Raw genomic sequence first — 21,788 nt, 5'->3', positions numbered from 1 at the left:
CCTAACTTTCTGTCTCCCCCTAACCCGCTTGCCTTCTCTGGGAATCCAGTTAGGCCGCCATTGGAAATAAGCTATAGTCGAGTACAACTTAAGAAGGCAGCGGCATTTTCCCCTCAAAGGCGGATGTAAACGAGCCTCCACCAATAGACGCGCACTTCAGGTGACGTCATTCTCCGGACTACACTCTAGTTGTCAAGAAGAGGAAGAAACGCCACCATGATGGGCTGCGTGCGGGAGAACAAAGGCTGAAGGCACAACATCCACAGTGCATTTTTGGGGGGTCACGCCAATTTGCGCAGCCCAAATGGTGCGCCCAGGGAGCCATTTTAGAAAAAAAGGTCTATACAGTGGAGACTCACTCGAACACTTGGGTGAAATTTCAGTATCGCTCTATATTATACGATGCGTGTGCTTCCAAAGACAATGGAATGCCACATATTGAAAACAAACGAGGCCTCGTTGTAAAATAGTAAACATTTTGGGGAAGCCACGTGCTTTTTAGGGCGACACTGTAAATTTAACAGAATATTTGATTAAATCTCGGCTGTGTAGAACCGGGAGTCTTTCTTGATAACTACCATTTTTGTCAAATATAATTTTTTGATCACCACTTTTCCTTTGATTGATTGATTTGTTGGGTTTAACGTCCCAAAACCACCATTTGATTATGAGAGACGCCGTAGTGGAGGGCTCCGGAAATTTCGACCACCTGCGGTTCTTTAACGTGCACCCAAATCTGAGTACACGGGCCTACAACATTTCCGCCTCCATCGGAAATGCAACCGCCGCAGCCGGGAATCGAACCCACGACCTGCGGGTCAGCAGCCGAGTACCTTAGCCACTAGACCACCGCGGCGGGGCACCACCACTTTCCTTTTCATTAAAAACAGGTCACCTCTGTCATCGCCGAGAGATGGCGCTAATTGGAAATGTACCAAATCCTGGTCGTGTAAAAGCGCGCCTAAATGTCTGAGAGAGATAACAAAACGTTCGTTAAGATTTTATGCGCGATTAAATCAGTGAGTGAAATCCTTCGTCCGGGATCCCATTGGCGCGGGCCGCCGTCCTTGCACGTTTCATGCGAACGATTCCCGGAGACAGAACGTCAGCAAGTGATTGTCAGCACTTTGGCGAAAACATCAACACGTGATCATCAGAACTTCGGCGAGCGACCTCAATTAGCCATCCCTTCTTTCAAGCTCCGCGGTTTCTCAGTGGATGGTCTCGGCAACCGACGCTCAGCAGGCCCGCGGTAAGTTGCTGACGTCGACAAGACGACATCCGAAAAGAGAGAGAGAGACACACACGCTGCCTCAAAAGTTGTGCGTCGCTTCACATTGACACTGAAGGATCAGTTCGAATTTGAGTCTTTGAATGACAGCCTAAAGACGTCATAAGAACGAAAAAAAAAGAATATAAAACAAATAGCAGAGAAAACAATGCATTGACGGCCGACACCGCAAGCGTTATGGTGTACGTCATTCACGGCGAAGCCTATATAGTACACACGGCGTGTAAGATACGTCAAAAGAAGACTGCACGTAGGCCAAAGAAGCCTCTGTCCCACCGCCATTGTCTTTCCATCCTTTTTTTTTCGCAAGCGACGCCGAACGCACTTTCAGATCCGCCGTCTGGGAGGAGTTCTGATGAGCATTTCGTGAGTTCGAGTTCAAAGAGTTCTACGAGACAAGGTAACGAATTTGGGTATAGTGTTTATTTTTTACGATCTCGCTTGTTGTAGTGCGATAACTGTACCTTGACATTCTCCGTTTTTTATACATGTTTTACCTCTTGATCAGGCGAATAACCTGAGACTGCCAACGAAGTTGCGAGCTATAGGCTTAGAAGAATGTCTTGCTGGACGAGTCAGTACTGACAGCATAGTCGTAGAAAGGAGCACAAAAAACGAAAACAAGGTAAGGTCCATAGGTACGCAGAGCAGGTACCCATAGACCTTATACACTTGCGAAAAAAAAAAAACGTGGTCAAAATTCAAGAACGCAGTGTACAGTGCTTTATTTTGGGGAGAGTGCTTCGGAATCTAATTCAGTGCACTCTGAGTTTATACTTGCGGTTCTCTGATTGTCATTCTTTTTAACACTGATTTCTACGATGAGTTATTTTCAGTAGGTCTCCTTAAGACACGCAAGTCGGCTACACGCGCGATATAGTGAGGTTCGAATAGACAGCGTGAGATGCCAAGCCCACCCGGGGCGACCCTTCAGTTCAAGCTTAACAGTCTCCGCTGTGCCTAACAATTCTCGCCTGACCTGATTGATTGGTCCGACGTGAACGTGAAAGAATAGAAGACGAAGAAGGGTCTGTGAAAGTAGTAACAGGAGCATTCACAATGGAAGGTGAAGCTTACCTGGGGTTACGGCAGCTTGTCGCGTTCAAGCGAGACACGCCGATGGAATAAGAGCCTAGGGAAGTCGAAACGATGCTGTGGGGAATAAATTATACACTCTCAGAAAAAAGTCAGTAAAAAGGTTGCAACCGCAAGCAAACATGTAGTAACAACAGCGCTAACTACCTTTCTCGAACCATTACTATTCTTTTGCAACCTGTTTACTAATTACGTTAGAAACAGTTACTAGCTGCAGTCGTTACTAACTTTTTGCGACCTGTTTACAACCTATTTTAGTAAACAGTCAGTAACTGGAATAAAATAAGTGGTAACTGCATCCGTTACTACCTTTCTTGCTCCGTTACTACCTTTTTGCTACCCAGCTGCTGACTATTTAATCCAAAACAATGTGTCATTCCGATTCTGACAATTCATGAAAGGAATCGTCTCGACGTATCATCAAGAAACGGAAAAAAAAAATGACGCAGAAGACATCCATAGAGAAGAAAAAAAAATTGTTTCAAGCTACGCAACCGAGATATGTACCCGTAATTCTGATATTGTCGAAACAAAGAAGAACAAGTCAACAAACCATAAGCAAGTGCTACACGCGTTGCAATAGACAATTAGAACAAACTTAGTACATTGCAGAAAATTAACAAGTCCGGCGGATCAAAATAACAAGACGGTCACAATTAATCCACAGCGGCGTTTCTCCAAATGTTTTCATTGTTTTGGAACGTCAAACCCCCCAAAAGGATGATTACACTTTAACCGCTGATGTACTAGCTGAGTGAAGCATTCAAATGTACTGAGATTATGTTAATAAATACGGTGTTTCGGCCACTGTAAATAATGCCTTTCTTTGACCCTTTTATAATGAATAGATATGACATATATTTTTTAAGGTAAGGCTGATTAAAAGTTTTGTGCTACGTCCCCAAACACACGTAGTCAGGTAGTATGATATAGTGCTTCAAATTCACATTTAATTCATCCAGAAAGACAAGTGCTTCCTTGCACCAGACATGCATCTGAAAAGTAGGGGCTATATGTATACACTTGTTTTTCATACTGTAGCGTAAAAGTAAGTGAACTTCGTAGGTTTATGTATTCTTTGCGTTCATTGCCCACCACGCAATGTTACCCAAAGCTGTGTAGTAATGAGACATTGATTGACCAACACTAGCAACGAAGAAAAACTATGCTAAAATAAATGAGCAGGGTAGTGTCGGTTGCTAATTTTTATCTTGAAACCTTTAAAGGTTACTACCCATGGGTGGTAACGGCCAGGGTACTAACAGTTACTAAATGCTGGTAGTAACAGCAAAAGTGGCAACTGTTACCGCCCTCGCCGTTACTAACTGCGCTGACTACCAGGGTTGTAACATATGTGTCAAACTGTTACTACCCCAAAGTTAGCAAGTACTACTACCCTTTTTTCTAAGAGTGTACTTGTTTACAACCTAACAAACAAATGCAATTGCCTTCCTCAATGTCTTTAGAAAAAGTGGTTAACGCTTTACAGTACTCGGTACTCTACCGTGGAGTGCTGAAAGCCTACGCGCGGGCCGGGCTGTGTTTAGAAAAAAGTGCTTAACGATTTGGAGTACTAGGTGGGAGAGCATATAGCCGTTCCGTGGTCCTCACATCTACTGGGGCCCGTTTTATGACCTCTATATTCACCCCTATAAACCAGGCTTTAGAAAAAAGGGGTAACGATTTAGAGTACTTTGTATTCTACTATGGGAGAGCATAAAGCAATACCGTAGGTGTGAGCTCTATATTATAACACTTCCACACCCCTATGAACCTTCCTTGTTTAGAAAAAGTTTATTTACAGCATGTACAGAACACAAAGCTTCATACCATTCCAGTAACAGGGCACATACACTTCGGCACATCTATATTTCACGACTAACATCACTACGTTACAGTGAAGACATTTGCTCTAATATACATGATTATGTGGCATACATGTACACAAAAATTCAATGTGATATCACGATACAAGGGTATAACGATACAATAGATCCAAATTAAACACAATTTGTAACAAATGAAATCATATATAACAACTCAACGGGCGCTGCTTAGCACCAAGTCGGTCGAAAAATGAGTTGTATCCTTTCGTGTTCCACCTTGACGAAAGGGCACGACCAATGCCGCAGAAACTCTTGCTCCCCGAGGAAGAAAAGCTCTTCGGAGAGGAACGCGAGGATCTCTCGTCTCATTCTCCCCAGTATCGGCCACAAGGCACGCCGGCGGCAATTGGCAGCTACGGCCTCACATCGGTTTCTCCAAAGGCTGAACAGCCTCGCAACTATTAAGAGAGCGGAGAAGCGGCTACGCGGAAATCGGCCGTTGGACACGAAAGTTCGCACACCCTGTCCCCGAAAACCAGCATTAACCGCACGCCAAAAAAGGCGGGAAACCACACATTCAAACGTCGCATGTCGATTGGTCTCTACCATGACGCAGTTGGGGCAAGTGGAAAAGCGAACTACCTGCCATCGCTGCAATCGATCTCGCGTGGGGAGCAAGCCCCAGCCCAACCTCCAGACAAAGTCTCTGAGATGCCCTGGCAACACTGCGGCAGTTATTGGTTTCCAAGCGCGGTTCAATACAGATTGACGATGCTGGGGCACCAAGGGCCGTAGAAGGGCGGCCATTGTGTCCACCACTTTAGAATCGGCCACCTCTATCTCTGGGCACGTAGCTTCCAAACGTCGGTGAAATGCCAGAAGGGCTCGATACAAAGATGGTAATTCAGTTGATTGGGGACCTTTGTTTATTTGGCTATCCGGCAAGAAGACACGTAGTGATGGCCCCAGATGGTAGCGAGCCAGTGTCTGAGCGGGCATGTCATCATTGCTTAGTATTCGCAATAGAGTGCGGAGGCACAATGTAGAAGCCGCGACGGAAACGTCAGGGAATGCAAAACCGCCTTGATCTCGCGGTTGAGCTAACGCTGGACGCGATAACAATTCTGTGCCACCAGACCACAAAAAATGAACTGATGCAGCTTTGCACTTTCCTGCAGTTGTGAAGCGGTGGTTTAGCAGAATGGCAAAGGTACCAAAATTTTCCTAGGTACACCGTTTGAGTTAAGTATCGGCATTCCAAGAGGGGGAATTCGAAGTGCCTGGCTGCTTTGATATCATTTAGAAGAGTTTGTACAACGGATGACCAGATGCTATCCTCTATACCAAATACAGTGAAAGTAATTCCGAGTATTGAAATCTCAGGAGACCACTGTAAAGGCGACGTGATGTTGATACGACCACTGGGGTTGCCAATGAAAAAAATACTGGCTTTTAGAAAAGTTTAACTTTGCACCGGAGATAATACCGAAATCATGGAATGTATCAAGAGCATGCTGCAGCGACTGTTCATTATGTACATATAGAGTGATATCATCTGCATATGCAGCGACCTTTACTTGAGTGTTACCGGGTAGAGGTAAGCCACGAATCTGCGGGTGATGTTCAACGGCCCTTAAGAAGGGCTCTAATGCAAGGATAAATAACACTGGGGAGAGGGGACACCCTTGACGGACCCCACGCGTGGCTATAAATGCGTGACTCTCACGGGGATCTAAGTAAAGGGTACTTTCTAAATTAGTGTACATCGCGTTGATAAGGTTAATGAACTTATCCGGGAATCCGTATGCATGTAAAACAATTAGTATGTAGCCATGTTCTATGAAATCAAAAGCTTTCTCTTGATCTAATGAAACCAACAGTCCTTGCGCACATCGGCTAATGGTGTATTGAATGATGTCCCGCGTTAACCACGTATGGGTGTGTATTTCTCGGCCCGGAACAGAACAGACCTGGTGGGGAGCGATTAATGTTGCAGGAAATGGACTGATTCGGCGCACCAAAATGTTAGCCAAGAGCTTGTAATCTACATTGAGCAGGGTAATAGGGCGCCAATCTTCTGGTCGCGTGGACATTGGGTCTTTCTTGGGAACTAGTGTTATACGGCCTTTGTGGAAAAAAGTTGGAAGTGTAATATCTTGGAAACACTTGCGAATGACGCGTGACATAGTTGGACCAATGATAGGCCAGAACTGTACATAAAACTCTGCAGGGAGTCCGTCAGGCCCTGGGGCCGATCCCTTTTTCATTGCGTCTAATGCGCCTTTGATTTCGTCATCGGATGGCGGTGATAGGAGGACGTCATTTGACATGTTGGAATCATGAGGTAAATCTGTTAGCAGAGGATGTGAAGAAACGGATCCTGGGTAACAGACATTAGCACCAGATTTAGCCATTGACTCAAAGTGTTGAGTGAATTCCTGAAAGTCGCGCGTACCCGCAGCAGCTGGGGTGATGGAGTTCAGCGAGTGGGCAGGCGAGCCTGGTGGACAAAGCAGAGCTCTGCGTGCATACCTTAGCACCTCAGGGTGCGCACAGGGTGCACGTCTACAGCGCCAAGCTGCAGCCGAGAGTGAATAAGCGCGCATAATACGCTGGTACCGTTCAACGAGCTCCTCTTGCCATGCCCGCATTACAGTGGAAGGACCGGGATCTCGATTGGCAATGCGTATCTTCTGGATTAACAATGACGCATCTTTCGACATACGGGTGCAAAGTCCTCTGCCCGACGCACTGCAATGGTGCCGCCACTGTTCTTTGAGGCGATCCCAATCAGCTACATCCACCTCAATGAGCGATGCGCGTAATGCTCGGGATAATTTCTCCGTAGCCTGAGAGGCCTGGAGGACGCGGCAATCGAGACGCCATGGTCTGTGAACCGTGGGCGTCCCCGCTGGCAGGCGGAGAGAGAACATAACCGGCCGATGGTCGCTAATGTATACTGGTGTCGGTGGCAATGACATTACCCCGGTGTCGTGAACGTAGGTAATGAGAGTGGGGGATGCATACACGCGATCAATTCGGCTGCTCGACGCTGCTCGACGCCAAGTATAGGCATAATTATTGCCATGCACACTTTGATGAATGTCACTCAATGCCAATTGCTGCACTAGACGTTCGAGTTCTCGGGCATTCCAGTTTGACCGGCCGCGATTCGGACCTCGAACGTCTGCGTGTGAGTCTAAGACACAATTGAAATCCCCTAAAAGTACCACATGTCGGGAATTTAAAAGAAACGCATCAAGAGATTGAAAGAACGCGTTTGAGTTCTCGCGTGCCGCTGGGGCATACACGGCAACAAATCTCATTCTTAACGAGAAAAAGGTGCAGTCGAACGCCAGCACGCGTCCGAAGGCATCGAAGGAAACGTGATGGTCACGTAAAAGACCTCGGTTAAAAATAACGACTCCGACGCCAGTCGAATGCGTGCTGGCGTACGAAAAGAAACAATCAATATGGAACGCGCGCTTAAAAGCGAGTACATCAGAAAGCTTGAAAAAATTTGTTTCTTGCACGAACAGCAAATCACAGTGCACTGAACGTGCAAAAGCCCATACCTCAGCCTGTTTTTGTGGATTTCGGAAACCTTGAACGTTAAAAGTAATAACTTTTAGAGTAAGAGCCATGGGGAAAATTAAAACATAGTATAGGTTCACGCAAATGCAGGGGTACCTTTATCAGGTGCGGGAGCCAATGCCCCGCAAGTGGCTGAGTCATTTTTTCCGGCCAGGCGATCCACCGGAGGCTCGGGGCTTCCGGGATCGCGTCGAAGTCCGCAGGGGACTTCTGTCTCTGGTGGGGGTTTCTAAGTCACGAGTAGTTATCCGGTGGCGTTTGGTGTCCGGGTTTTTGAGCGAGGATGGTACAAAGACGTCTCCACTGTTCTGGCTTATGTCACTGGGGCTGGTGTCTTCGTCAATTTCTAGGGGCGCCTCACTCGCGGTGCTGTTGGAGTCCTCGTAGATGCAGGCGTCGTCGTCTTGAGATGTAGACTCCTCGATGACACCTGAACTTGTTGTCGACAGAGCAGCAACGCGAGGAGCCTCAGATGCAATATTCCCATCCGAGACGCCGCCCTCACGAGGCGCTTCGTCTGACGAGGGCTTGGCTTGCGATTCCTCAGAAATGGCCACGGGACGCGGGGAACTTAAGTTTTCAGTACCTGGAGGGATTACCAGGTCCGGAATTGTTGGGGACGCAGTGGGCGTCTGGTGCAGCGTCGCGATTGGCACACCTTGGTCGTGGTCGGTTACCACGGCTCGCGTTGACAAATCATCGCACTTGTTCTTAGATGGCGTTCCTGGTTGAAGTGGGGGGAAATCCTTGGATGCCGCCTCGGAATACGATGGCCTGATGGTGCAGGCCACGGTGGCATGCGGGTCCCCACAACGGCGACACGGCAGCGAGCAGCCTTTCCCGTCGTGGCCATAAACGCCACACCTTCCACAAAACGGAGCTGTGCAGTTCATGCGGAAGTGCTCACTGTCTCCACATCGACGACACACTCGCTGGATGCCTTTATAGTCACAGGTTACTCGATGGCCCGCGACCTTGAGGTAGTTGGGCACCGGTGACGAAGCCTTCATTTCCATGCGGACGTATCGTGTCCCAGTGGTCACGGTAGGGCGCGATCCCATGAGTCCTCTGGTAATGTGCAGCACCTTCCCGTAGGGAGAGAGTGCTTGTGCGATGACTTCGCTGGGTACGCGGCACGGCAGGAACAGGACGGTCACTTGGGTCACTTGGGGTCCCAGGGGTACGATGGCGACGCGCTCTCCTCGGATGATGAGGTGCGACGCGTCTACGATTTGGGCCAGTGCGGCCTCACTGTTGACGGTAACTTGGTAGTTCCGGCCTCCAAAGTGCTGAACGCGGTATACTTCTTCGATTCCTACTATTGAAGACGTCGCGTCAACGACGTCTTCGGGACTAGTCCCCTCGGGGACGACTACGTCGAAGGCTAGCGCCTTCTTCGGGGGCTTGCCATGACGGGCGTCCGCCAGCCCAGAGACGCCGTGAGACGCTAACGACGACGTGAGACGCTAAGGCGCTCCTTATGGCGTGGCTTGGGCGTCCCTCGTAGTACCTTCCAGGCTTACACTCAGCTAATTTTATGACGTTTACACTGAGCTATTTTTTACTAGTTTACACTTAGGCTTACACTCAGCTATTTTTAAACGCAGACACGCGTTTGTGCCACTGGTTTTAGGACGGATACGTGAACGTTCTGGTGAATTTCGTCGGGGATTATGACGACACCACTCCACCAAACATGATGTCATAGTTAATTACGATCAACCTTTAACTCTTAATAAGCACTGTTTTTACATTGGGCGAGAAAAGGTACTTCACGTATGAGCAGAAACTAACTAGAACGACTGCCTTTCACGGGTGAAAGTGCTATTTCGTGGTTCTGTGAGCGGAGCTCTCACGCTTGCTTATGTTTAGGTTGTAACCGACTGCTGTTAATCATAGAAATTTGTATAACCAGTGCTTTGTCTACGACGTCTACAGACGGAAATACTACACAACGCCTGAACAACATGGACATCTGCGGCGTCATTGGGGACTACGGCAAGTTCCAGAAAAACATATTCTGGTTTGGCCTGGTTCGAGGCACGTTCATGGGCCTGCACCTCGTCGTGTCCAGCTTCTTTGTACCCGAGATCGACCACTGGTGCGCTGCGGATGCCACCTCCGAAGTGTCTGGAAGTACAACGACGTCAGAGTCCCGGAGGTCCTCCTGGAGCCTGTCAAGCGAAACCCGGCGTCTCGTCGAGCAAGGTGACTTCGGACACAGCACATGCTCGATACCCTTGGCGACGACCTTAGCCGCTGGCGGTGACAACCTGTCGTTTGTTTCCGAAGTCGTCACGACTGTCATCTCGTGTGGAAGGTGGAACTACGGTAACAGCTTTGCGGGCCACACATTGGTTCAAGAGGTAGGTGAGCTTTCGTTGCATGCCACGATAATGGTCAGTGGTATTTAATGATGGTCCAGAAATGTCCTTCACACTGACATTCATACAAATAACAGCCACAGAAATTCACTAGTCAGGAATCTATGTCGTACAACGAACTCACACATTTTCACCTGAGGCGTATAGACAACACCCTCCACCAGACAGAAACTTAAGCATACTATAGACTCTGACACTCAGGCTACTCCAGGTCGGGGCATACCCTAACGCTGCGCTACTACCCAAGATTTATCCGTATCCGTACAACCAACTAACCAATGTTCATTATGCGCGGACATAGTTAATTTAAACACATGCTCTGGTGTTTCCGCGGCGGCGATCTCATCCGTCGTCCAAATGGGAGGCCGCTATTGTCATTTCTGAACTCGAAGAACAGCTATGAACAGTCCAATGGCCCTCGACGCTGCAGAGATACTTAGGCTTTCTGTACAGATGTGGAAGCAGCTCAAAATGTGCTCTAGCGCTTTCTGAGGGACTACAATAACGTTTATTCATTAATTAATTCATTCATTCATCCATCCGCCTAATAGGTGCATTCAACGCGCAGTGGGACCTGGTGTGCGAGCGTGCGTGGATGCGCTCTCTGGTGCAGAGCAGTTTTATGACTGGCATGCTCATCGGCTGTCTCCTCTGCTCGGCCCTTGGAGACAGGTGAGGAAAATGCGCGAGTTAGAGCGTAAGCGTCACGATCACGTGTTTAAGCTATATGCTAGTGTAAGGCTAAATTTAAAATGTTAAGCCTTTCTCTTCCTCCTTAAGTTTAAACGCTATACATACAGAGTGATGGGAAGAGGAGATAGTAAACGTGATTGTGTACAATGCACTTGGCAATAGTGGAAGGCAGACAGCATTAAAAGACGAGAGGTTATGTTCACATACAGCGGAACCTTTTTTTTCCTTTAATCTGCCCCAGAGATGGCGAAAAACACACGGGTGCACTTAGAGTAGCTCGGCGCGAAGATGGCTGTGACTAAGGACCAAGCATTCTCTTTACCGTACAGAAGAGGCTTCAAGCCTTGTCGAGCGGGGTGCCAAGTACATCTCTCTCAGCTCAAGAGGTGACATAAAGCAGAAGCTATTGGCCACACCATGCCGAATGTGCTGGTTCTCGTCCGAACACGCACATTTGCGCGGATGGTGCGCTGTCGCCTTTTAGCCGACCCCACATTTCACATCAACCAGAAATTTCTTTCGCGAGAAGGGGAGGGGGGATGGAGTAACTCTTCTTCATGTGTGTTCGTGCGTGTGTTTGTATGCGTGCGTGTATATACATACTCATGCTCAATAGAAAAACTTCCTGGGATTGAAGGCATCCCCCCCTTCCCTCCCCTGTTCGCTGCGGTGGAACAGTGGGATCTAGTAACGTTGGTGGTTACGGTGATCGGCTGGTGACCCGAAGGTCAAGGGTTCGATCCCTGCAGTGGCGTTCGCATTTAGAGAGAAGTGAAATGCTGAAGGTCCGTTAAGGAACACCATATGGTCAAAATATCCAGAGTCCTCCACTGCGGCGTCTCTCATAATCATATCCTGGTTTTGGAACGTAGAACCTCTAATGTTGTTATTCAAGACATCCTCCCCTTCTCCCCCCGATACGACAGCGTTTCTCACTCTGAACACAGTGATACTATGAAAGACAGGAAGTGGTAGTAAATTCTTTTTCCTGTAACAGCTATCACAGGACCATCCCAATACACAAACAACTAACGAAAGTCACCTACCGTCTTGGTAACCGATGATAAAGGCAAATTTTTAGATGGAGATCCAGGACAAAAAAAAAGGCTGGGCTGGTTTGCAAAGTCCACCCACCAACTCATTTTTCTACACTCGGTTACACTCGAAAAAATCTACCAAAACGTACTAAGTGGGGAAGTACAGAGGCATAAGCTAAGAAACTGACACAGAGGTGGCTCCCAACAAATGACATTTAATGTCGGAAAAAATGCCTCCTCCTAAGCTGGTGCAGAACATGCGCGAAAACACTCTAATATATCACTGCGCCAGTCGCATACATGCAAGTCACCTTCGTTCATGAAAGTCACCCTCTGTCCTGGTGGAAACACATAAGGTGCGCTTACGCATTTTTCAACACTGCATTTTTTTCATGACCGTTCTTTTTAAACATTAAATGTCAGTTTTTTAGCCACTTGTGTGTCACCATCTCTGCTTACGTCTTTTAATTTTTCATTTTAGTAACTTTCTTCAAGTTTAACCTGCCCAACAAGCAACTCTCTTGATACTTGGTTACAAGGTAAGCAATGATATTGCCTCCGCCCACACAACAACGGTGCGCCTGGCACCCACAAATAAAAAAAAAATGACGTTCTAGCTGGCTCCCGCTCAAACCGCAAGTGGGATAATGCTAATACCACTTAAACCTTCATCGTTAATGTCTAAAAACATTCGTCTAGTTGAGCAACGATGTCAGAAACACTGATTAGATTTCCATGAACTCAATTTTTCTGTATAAATATATCAGCCTGTATAAATATATCTGTATAATATATCAGCCTATCAGAGGTGTGCCACTAGGAAAGTCAACCATTAGAGACATTCGAAAAGCGCTTGACCTCACAAAAATGGGTATAATCGCTACTGGATGGACAATTTATGTGATATTTCTCTCGTTGAATGTAAGCGATGGCTGTGCTTGGAACTAACGTTTTTTTCTATTATCTTACGAGCGAAGCTCCTTAGGCCCGTACTCCGCCGTCGCCGATGTCGCAGCTCCGTGCGTCGGGCAAGCGCGCCGAGAAAAACAACAGGTGCGCGCACGGTTGGCGTATAGCGGGAGTGCGGGCGTGGCGGCCGATTTCTCGCGCTGCGCTGTGCACGCCGCACGCTCACCAGCCCACTCGTTCCCGCCACCAAGCGCAGCAAACGCTCTCCCCACCCGCTCCCCACACGCTCCCCACTCTACCTCCTTCATGAAAGCCAGCAGCGAGATCAGGCGCATAGTCTTGGCGTCGAATTTCTAAGGAGCTTCGCTCATCGGTAACAGAACCGCCAGCTTTTATTTTTAATCTTGTAAACGACTACGGTGAAAATTTCACGCGCATGCGCGGGACCACTGTTTTCGGCGAAGCGCCGTAATCCACACTTACTATATTTTGTTTTGAACGCGTTGCCAGTGTCCCAGGACCCCTGCATTCGGTAAGTTCTCCCTACATCGGTACGTGTCCCGTTCGTTGCAGACTGGGTCGCCGTCCATTGCTCGTGAGCTCCTGCGCCCTCGTCAACATGGCGGGCCTCGCAACCGCTGCGGCGCCCTCTTTCGGCGTCTTCTTGGCAGCCCGCGTGTTCCTTGGGATTTCGCTGGCCGTCATGCAGACCACCTCCTTCTGTCTCCGTAAGGAACGAAGCAACGCGGTGGTCACTGGGCGACCTCCACTCTTTTGGTGTCAGTGTATAATGTGCATGCCACCCGCATAGGTGGAAAAAAACGTCTGTAGGTTATTTTGTTATGTGTCGTTAAGTCAAGTCGCAGTGAACCTTTTAGAATCATGAACAACGCTGGCTTTTGGAACATTTTGTCTCGTTAGGAAGAGGAAATGCGCTGCAGTGAAAACAAACTCAGGGATATGCAGTCGTACTGGAAAGCCGTTCTGGTGCACATGCTAAACGTTGCCCACGCTCCCATTCGCATTACGTAGTGGTGGAGGTCACTGGCCCCAGGCAGCGGACACGAGCGGCGATCGCCTTCACCTTGGGCTTCGCCCTGAGCCTCTTCGTCCTGCCGGGCACCGTGTGGTTGATCCAGCATTGGCGCTACATCCAGGTGGCCATCACGATGCCCTTTGTGGCCATTGCGGTCTGGTCATGGTAAGAAGTAACATCGGCATTCACACACAAACGCAGGCGCGTGTGCGTGCGTCAATAGACAGTTATAGTTTACGGTTAAAGTGATAGTGGAGGTTAAGGGAATGACGTTACCGTGCAGCAAACGTTCGTTGAGGTACAGCGTCTTATAGTTTAGCGGGATAGCGTTTACGTGCCACCGCTGGTACAGTGGCGCCACCTATCCAATGGTTAATAAGGTAAAGACAGTGAAAAGGGAAAGAAAACGAGAATTTTTGCTTATGCCACCTCGAGAAGCATTGTTACAAGTTTATTTTACTGATAATGAAAACAAATAACTATGAACCAAGCACCAAACGTGAAAAAAATTATGTTACCAATTCGTTTAAACCGATCTTGTGGTTAGGCCTAGACGCGTTCGAAATGGGAAGCTATCTCAAAAATTACGCTAACTTACTCGTAATACTCGGTCATCGAAGCTAACTGAAGGCAAGCGAAGCTACTCTAAACAGTCGTTTGCTGCGAACAAGGTGAATCTTTCAACAACTACGCCAAAATCGCTTCGAAGCGGGCGTCCAAGAGCGCCGCCATGTTTACGTACACTACGTACACTTACGCTACCACGGTAACCTTAAATCTGAAAAAAATACCGCACGTACGGTAAGCGGTACGGGTACCATACGTATCTGCGCATGCGCACATCGATTCCGCTATCACGGTACACCCGGTGAACCCGGTAAGCCCGGTATACTATAACTGTCTATTTTACTCCTTCATGTTTGTTGATGCGTGCGTTTGTATATACAACTATGAATTCAAGTATTTCGGGGGGTTTAAACTTCCGCCCCCTGGTTACGCCAGTACTGTCCGCTGTTAACAGTAACACTCGAGGAAGCCGCTTTCATATTGATGGCCGCCCAACTGCCAATGATGTGGAAACATTGTTCATGCATTCTTCCTGTCGTGAATTGTCAGAACTGTCAACCACCGGCTGTCACATAACCTAAGCCACTGTGATTTTGCTAGAAAGTGAAAATCCGGACATTCCTTGCACTCTCTCGATCTCTGTCGTTGCGCAACCTAAAGCTTGTCATGAACGTGACGGCTGTAAGTACGACAAGTTACTTTAGAGTGCACAAGTTGACTGAATGTCCTCCAGGAGCCTGCACAGAAATTTTAATATTCGACGTTGCTGAGAAGGAGAAGACATGTGTCCAAGTATCCTGCCGAGATATAACAGTGCTTGGAAAGTTCAACATACTCAACTTCCACAAACAATAACAATATATTGATTATCCTCTTTATTTTTTCCTTCCATTTCCTACTCTTCTACTCTGGAGGTATCTTTGTCATCACTCCCCTTCTCCTAACCGGAGCAGCACGTAGGCGCCTTTGTGTACGCAGGAAGACTTTTATGTTCTTCATTAAAAAGCCTTCTATTTTCCCCTCTTGTCGTGAGGAGGCAAAGTCACCATACATGCAAGAATTCACAGCAACGCCAGGCGGAGTAAGATAAAAAAACTTGAAGTACGCTTGAGCTTCGCCTTCACGAGTGGAACGTGATGGCGTATGATCGGACCGTGTGTGTATCGCCTTCTCAATCGCTAGCCTGCAGCTTCGGCTCCCAGTGGGTGCCTCAACCATGCAGCAAGGAAACGAACGTCTGTGGGCGTATGACACTGGTCATTTCAAAGCACCAACACACACAGATGCGACGTGTTCACTGTGCCTTAATCTTTCCTTTTTCGAATCGGGCCAAGGGTGCCCCACTCGTCCACAAAGTAATACGCAAACCTAGGCAACTGCTCACTTTGTCAATGCTTTTGCTGCAGCTGATGATTATGTCTCAGCGCTTTTTATTAGGTGTAACCTTTAAAACGCCGAATCGTTGCGCAAATCACATTTTTTTTTGAATGCGTGGCCTCATACTGCGCTTCTGCCACGCAATATTACACGGCAGAACCCTACCACTCCTATACAACCGCGCAGTGTTTTTTTTTTATTATTTCTGAATCAGTTTTAAGCAATGGCGTAGCTCTTTGGTAAAACACCTGCTTAACACGCAACCAGCCTGGATTTGACTGGAACCAAAGATATTTATTATTTATTTTATTTGCATCTGTCTCGAATTTTCTCTAAAAGACACCGTTGATTTTGCGCACAGAAACAATGACGCCAATGCTGTAACTTCGGCAGAAAGTACTGCTTAACGCTGTTGCGTTAAAACATTAGAATTGGCACGGCCTGATCATTGTAACATTGTGCGAACTGAAACCAATTCATTTTGCAATAGTAAGGGCCGTGGCTATATATCCTGCCAGGTACCTGCCCGAGTCGCCTCGGTGGCTGATTGCAACCGGAAGGACGGAAGAGGCCGCCAGCGTCATCCTCCGTGCGGCTTCAGCTAATGGCATCGAGATTCAGGACGTCGACTCCGCACTAAGGCAGTTGCAAAAGAAGATACTGCAGGTGAGTCGTGCATTGTGCATCGCCTGCTCTTCACTGACAATGTTGGTTTGCAGCACACTGCTCTTGTCTTGGCCGTGCAGTGACGTCACAAGCTCTCCCCATCGTTCGTTTTACACCGAAACTGTGTTGTGCCGGCGTCGCGCGTTTTCGATTGCGATCACGGTCGATCGAGATTAGGCTCGATCCGGATCGGGGGCTGCTACACGGTCACACATAATCCTGGTCAGGCCCGGTCGGGATCAAGGCGATCGCGATCTGCGCAATATAGCGATCTGGATCCATGATTGCTATCTGGCTGACGTCTGCGTCAAACTCAATCCGGATTGGGTTGTACAATGTAGTGGCAACTGACTTTGGATCGCGATCGAAAGTCCCCGTGTGACTATGGTATTAATCTACCCTGTTTTGCCGTCTTCGTAGTACCAGCTGTCTCGCAAGTCACGTGACCATTGGGAGAAGCGAATGAAGAAAACAAAACGTGATGATGAACAAGTGTGAATGATGATGATGATGATTATGATGCTTGATTGCAATGAAGTCGTGAGTGCAAGTTCACGTCACACTGTGACACGTGGCGACCCCCTGTGGCAGCCGCATAAAAATTACAGCTCACGACGCTGAAATGGGCGTAAGTCTCGGTGTTTTGGTGTGTGGCACCATTTATAGGAAGAAGAGGCAACAAATCCTAGCTTACATTAAGAGTTGATTGTAAATTCCAGGCCGCGTGCCACGCGCTAAAACGTTTTTTTTTTTGCACGTATTCTCAGGAACTTCACTCATCGATAGGCATCGTTTCCTGACCTCCCCGGAAATGTGTTGAAGGTCCACGTTAAACATGCGATACTGGTTACAGCGGGTCGTGCACTCGTCACGGCCAGTGCATACTTGTTCACGATTGGGTTTGATGAGAGCGTCTTCTGAAACGTCCGTTTGCGTGTTGTGACCAGGAGAACGAAGATGCCGAGAAGGTGCACTTCCTGGATCTCGTGAGAGAGCCCAGGATCCGAAGGTACAGCGTCATCCTTGTCTACAGCTGGTGAGTGTTTCAGGGAGCACAACAGCCTAAACTATCCCAATATCCAGAAACAACAGGCGCTTTCATGGAGGGCGTCCCAGCCAACTTTAACTATATGCTTTGTCAACGTGACCAAATGAATGTTGCAAATTTAAATTGGAGTTCGTCAGCTGTTGTTTTATGCGTTGTTTCAGTGCCTGATTAGGCAATATAAATTAGGCAGCCAAACTGTACAACGAATTGCTGTGAAAAAGTTTCAGTTTGCAAAACATCAGATTCGATATTTTCTAAGTTTTATTTCCACAAGTGCAAAACATGTTACATACCCCGCTCAACACGGGGTATATATTACATGCCCCACCCTAGAAAATGAGGGAGCAGTAGCTATCGCGCTAAGTATTACCAGCAAAGGTGAAGCCAAAGTATGTCCCTGGTTTGTCTAGGAAACATGCTCTAAGTGATGCCCTTCTAGATAAAGGTGTTCTGTTTGTTAGCGCAAACGCTAGGCTATAGGTTGAATCTTCATTCGAACCCGTCGAGAAGAGTAAAGATGAGCTGATCTCTAACAAAATTTGACTAGACGCTAAGGCTTCTTAAAGAAATTTGCGACACAAGGACACACGTTGAACACTATCTGTCCCAACAAATTACGAATGTTAAACTGGTATGGCGTGTGAGTAAAGCACCGTTTTTCTTCGCAAAGTGCTAACGTTTTATCTGCAGATTTCTGACCTCACTCTCAAGGCAGATCTACCACTTCTGCAAGCGTTTTTCTTGGCCTCCTTGGCCAGATATACTTGAGGAGAACTACTTGACCTGTATTGCTTATTGTGTGATCTTTTGACATGCCGCCATGATCCTGCCTTCTGTGTGTATGTGGGCTTTCACCAGTGGCAAATGTCATATATAGTAAGCTCCTTGGCCAAAGATAGACGTACTGTGTGGACTGATGGAAGAGGGCCGTATAGGCAACCATAACGTTTCTGTAGAAGTAAAGATGAACGGCTGCCCCAGCCACGAGTACTGAAGGGTGGTTCTCATTTGGGTCCCTGCACCTCGCAGATCTGTTTAGGCGATTAAGGTACATGCACCCTGTCTGTCGCAGCGTGTCCTGCGGCGCCGCGTTCTACGGCATCCAGCTGTCCATGACCAGACTGGGCGGAAATCCCTACGTGGGCTTTCTGCTGTCGGGCCTGGGAGAGTGTGTGGCCGTGGTCCTTTGCTACGGCACCGTGCGCTGGTTCCCCAGACGCGTGGCTGTGCCGGCCATGTATGCCGGGGTGGCGCTGTGCACGCTCGGTTTGGGCTTTCTCCCTCGATGTAAGTGCACATCCACAGACTTTCCTACAATTTCGTTTAAACGGAGCGGTGACGCTACTACGATCGTTTATAGCCACCGTGCGAATGACAGGTAGATTAAGGCTGTGTTCCAATTCTTAGACAGCATCGTAGACAGTCTACGAAGACTGCTTAGAAGACAGCATCGAGCCCATGCGGTGCGAGTAATGGAACACAGACGGCTTTTACGCGACAATGCGCCACCTTGCGTCGAGAAGAAAAAGCTAAAATAAACAAACGCAACAGTTGTATTTTCTGGATCATTTGACGTTGAAATTGAAAACAAGTAAACGTTACTCACATTGAGCGCCTGGGAAAGCGTTAGCTTGTGTGCAGAAGACAATTCTGGCGATATCCGATCTATCTGAGCGATTCGCTGAGCCGCCATCTTGTTTAGACAGCAAAGTAGCCTGTATCGTATTTGTCTACGATGCGGTCTTCTCTAAGCTGTCTACTTTGCCCGCTACGTGAAAATTGGAATGGGACTTAAGATGGCCGCCGTCCATTTAGCTGTCTATTTAGCCGTCTACGGTGATTATTGTAACGCAGCCAATTTCGCCTAGCATTCGTGCTTGCGTCTGGGGACGCAAGTCTGGCTTTGTTCATTGTTATGAAATATTTGTGAATTGGGAATGGGCTGGAGCTGACCTTTTGACCAGAGGAATTGTCATCTTCCAAGTTGCAACAGATTATCTTATCGCTTGTGTGTAGCATCATCCCCTTCCCCTGCCTCTTTTTCCTGTTCATTGTTGTTCTGGATTTGTTTCGGATTAAACAAATGGCTCGTTGTGAGCTCATATCAACTGGTCAGCCTAAAAGGGTCGAGATGGTAAAATGGGACTACGGACCTTTTCCTGTACTCAGTGTACTCAGTCTTGCGACAAAGCCGCTGAGGCCACAACGAGTCGCGGTGTGTCGAAAGAACAAAGGTTATACGCAAAATCCACGTACTAGCTATCATTCCTTTGCTGGTTGATGCGCCATGCGTTTCAGCTCCCACAGACACCTCTACGTCAGATTTTCCACTAGTGTGCTAGTATGAAACTCCATGTGTATACCAACGTGGCTCACGTGTTTTAGACAAGCTGATTGTGTACTTATGATAACCTAAGAGCCAATGAAGTTCTACCGGCCAGTTGCAATGACGTCGGAATTTCGATCATCCACACCGATACATAAACGACGCTGGCTAAACTATCTGTTTTTCTAATAAAGTGTCTCTCTCTCTCTCGATCTTGCACAGCCTCCGCAACTCTGTGCGTGCTCACCGAGCTGATAGATTAACAAATCATGGCATAGTTCTGAGCTGATCGAGTGCTATACGAAACGAGCATCGACTTGATCGATTAGGATGGCGTTTCTGTTCTTGAAACAGAAAGGGGTGTAGGAAGGAGGATATTGCTCGATTCCCGGAACATTCGGAACACACCGGCGAATGCGAACCGGTTGCTTGGAACAATGTCCTATGTATACGTTCACGGCCTCCGAAACGGAAGGGAAGGGAAAAGCCGGAGCCGTGGTGAAGCAGGACGTGGAGATGTTTCTATGATCAACAGAATCACCTCCTGAGGAAGAGACCGAATCGGTCCTGAAACGTCGGGCTCTCTATCAACATGGCTGGAATCATTTCAACCTTCTAAACCTCCTACACAGTCACACAGATTTCTGTCGAAATGTTTACATTTGAGTTTCGAGTTTATTCAACCACGCGACAAGTACATGAAAGCACGTTGTATACGTGGTTTGTTGTCAAGGGGAAAAAAGAAAAGCTGCATGTCACAGCTTGACTGGTCCCCTCGCATAGAAAAAAAATCTAAGCTAAAAAAGAAGCGAGGACGATTATTGACAGCCGTTATTTAACAAACGAGGACGCCGGCTGACAAAAAATGTGTTTTCACGTGTATATGACGCTGTCTACATTTATTATACTTGACGCCATTTGTCGAAGGAAGAGCGAGCGATTTCAAGGTGGCGTTTTAATTTAATTGTAGATGCCATGCCACTGGCTGTGCTCTCACGCTTGGATCACGTGTTCGCGGGAACGTCAACTACCAATAGGTCACGTGACCATGTTCAAAAAGTGTTGCGTAACCAGAATGGAATTCAGTGATATGTAAGGGAAAAGTAATTTAAGTTAATGATCGAAGAAGTAAGAGCAAGTAGAAATGTTCTCGAAAATAATGTAGAGCGATTGAAACAGATATAGTGGAATTCAAAGAAGTTTAGTGCACTTCAGAGTACTTTAAAACATCGTAGTAGACGCGTTAAAATACAACAGACGTAAGGCCTTGTCGTAATATATGTTTTACCGCGCTTTGCAATAACAAGCAGTGAGAAAACCGTTTAGAGCAAGTTGGTAATCTATTACTTCAAGTAGCTCATTGCTGTGTAGCCCTACTGAAGCAAAGTTAACTTTGCTATTCGAAATCCAGGGTCACAAATAAATTTTCCGTTGAAATCCTGAGTCAGAAATTGCAAACGTAAGTATTAAACATAAGTTAGCAAATCTAAGTTTTTCATTGAAATCCACATTAAAGAAACTGCAAACTGTAGCTAGGAATAAGGTTAGAAATAAGCGCACTTCTGACCCCGTCAAAAGGGTCAAGAATTCATTACACGGCACAGTAAAGTTAGCAAACTATTTACCGCACGCGGCACTCAAAAAGTGTAGTGCTTCTGTTGATTACGTAGCTCTTACGTGGCTCCGCCAAGTGGACGGCCTGGTGGGCAAGACCCTGTCCGGCGCGGCGTTCACCGCCACCTGGCTGTACGCGGCCGAGGTGTTCCCCACCGTACTGCGTACAGTGGGAGTCGGCACCTGTCTCATGAGCATCCGGGTCGGATCGGCGCTCGTGCCATTACTGCTGGAAACGGTGAGATACGTATTGATAGTGAGGGAAAGAAGAGAAAAAAAAAAAAAAAAACTGGGACGTTAGCCATACGCACGACCTCATGGACGT

At 47.5% G+C, this 21,788-nt stretch overlaps 1 protein-coding gene across 3 annotated transcripts in view; it reads left to right on the top strand.

Annotated features, from left to right (window-relative positions):
* Positions 1–1,502: 1,502 nt before the first annotated feature.
* The window catches only part of LOC119180097 (solute carrier family 22 member 3-like), a 29,572-nt gene continuing 9,286 nt past the window's right edge, over positions 1,503–21,788 (top strand). Inside the window, exons 1-10 of one of the 3 annotated variants that reach the window (XM_037431235.2) lie at positions 1,511–1,691; positions 1,800–1,916; positions 9,745–10,172; positions 10,759–10,862; positions 13,403–13,557; positions 13,862–14,030; positions 16,328–16,475; positions 17,423–17,511; positions 18,596–18,810; positions 21,520–21,701. In XM_037431235.2, the coding sequence (XP_037287132.2) occupies positions 9,774–10,172; positions 10,759–10,862; positions 13,403–13,557; positions 13,862–14,030; positions 16,328–16,475; positions 17,423–17,511; positions 18,596–18,810; positions 21,520–21,701 (1,461 nt within the window). In that variant the 5' untranslated portion in view covers positions 1,511–1,691; positions 1,800–1,916; positions 9,745–9,773. Of the gene's footprint in view, positions 1,692–1,799; positions 1,917–9,744; positions 10,173–10,758; positions 10,863–13,402; positions 13,558–13,861; positions 14,031–16,327; positions 16,476–17,422; positions 17,512–18,595; positions 18,811–21,519; positions 21,702–21,788 lie in introns of all 3 variants that reach the window. The other 2 variants (XM_075868749.1, XM_075868748.1) reach the window with 2 other exon arrangements.

The sequence above is a fragment of the Rhipicephalus microplus genome, chromosome 7 (assembly GCF_043290135.1).
Source record: "Rhipicephalus microplus isolate Deutch F79 chromosome 7, USDA_Rmic, whole genome shotgun sequence".
Lineage (NCBI taxonomy): Eukaryota > Metazoa > Arthropoda > Arachnida > Ixodida > Ixodidae > Rhipicephalus > Rhipicephalus microplus.
Note: the sequence above shows the minus strand (reverse complement) of the source record. Positions and strands in the feature narration are given on the sequence as shown.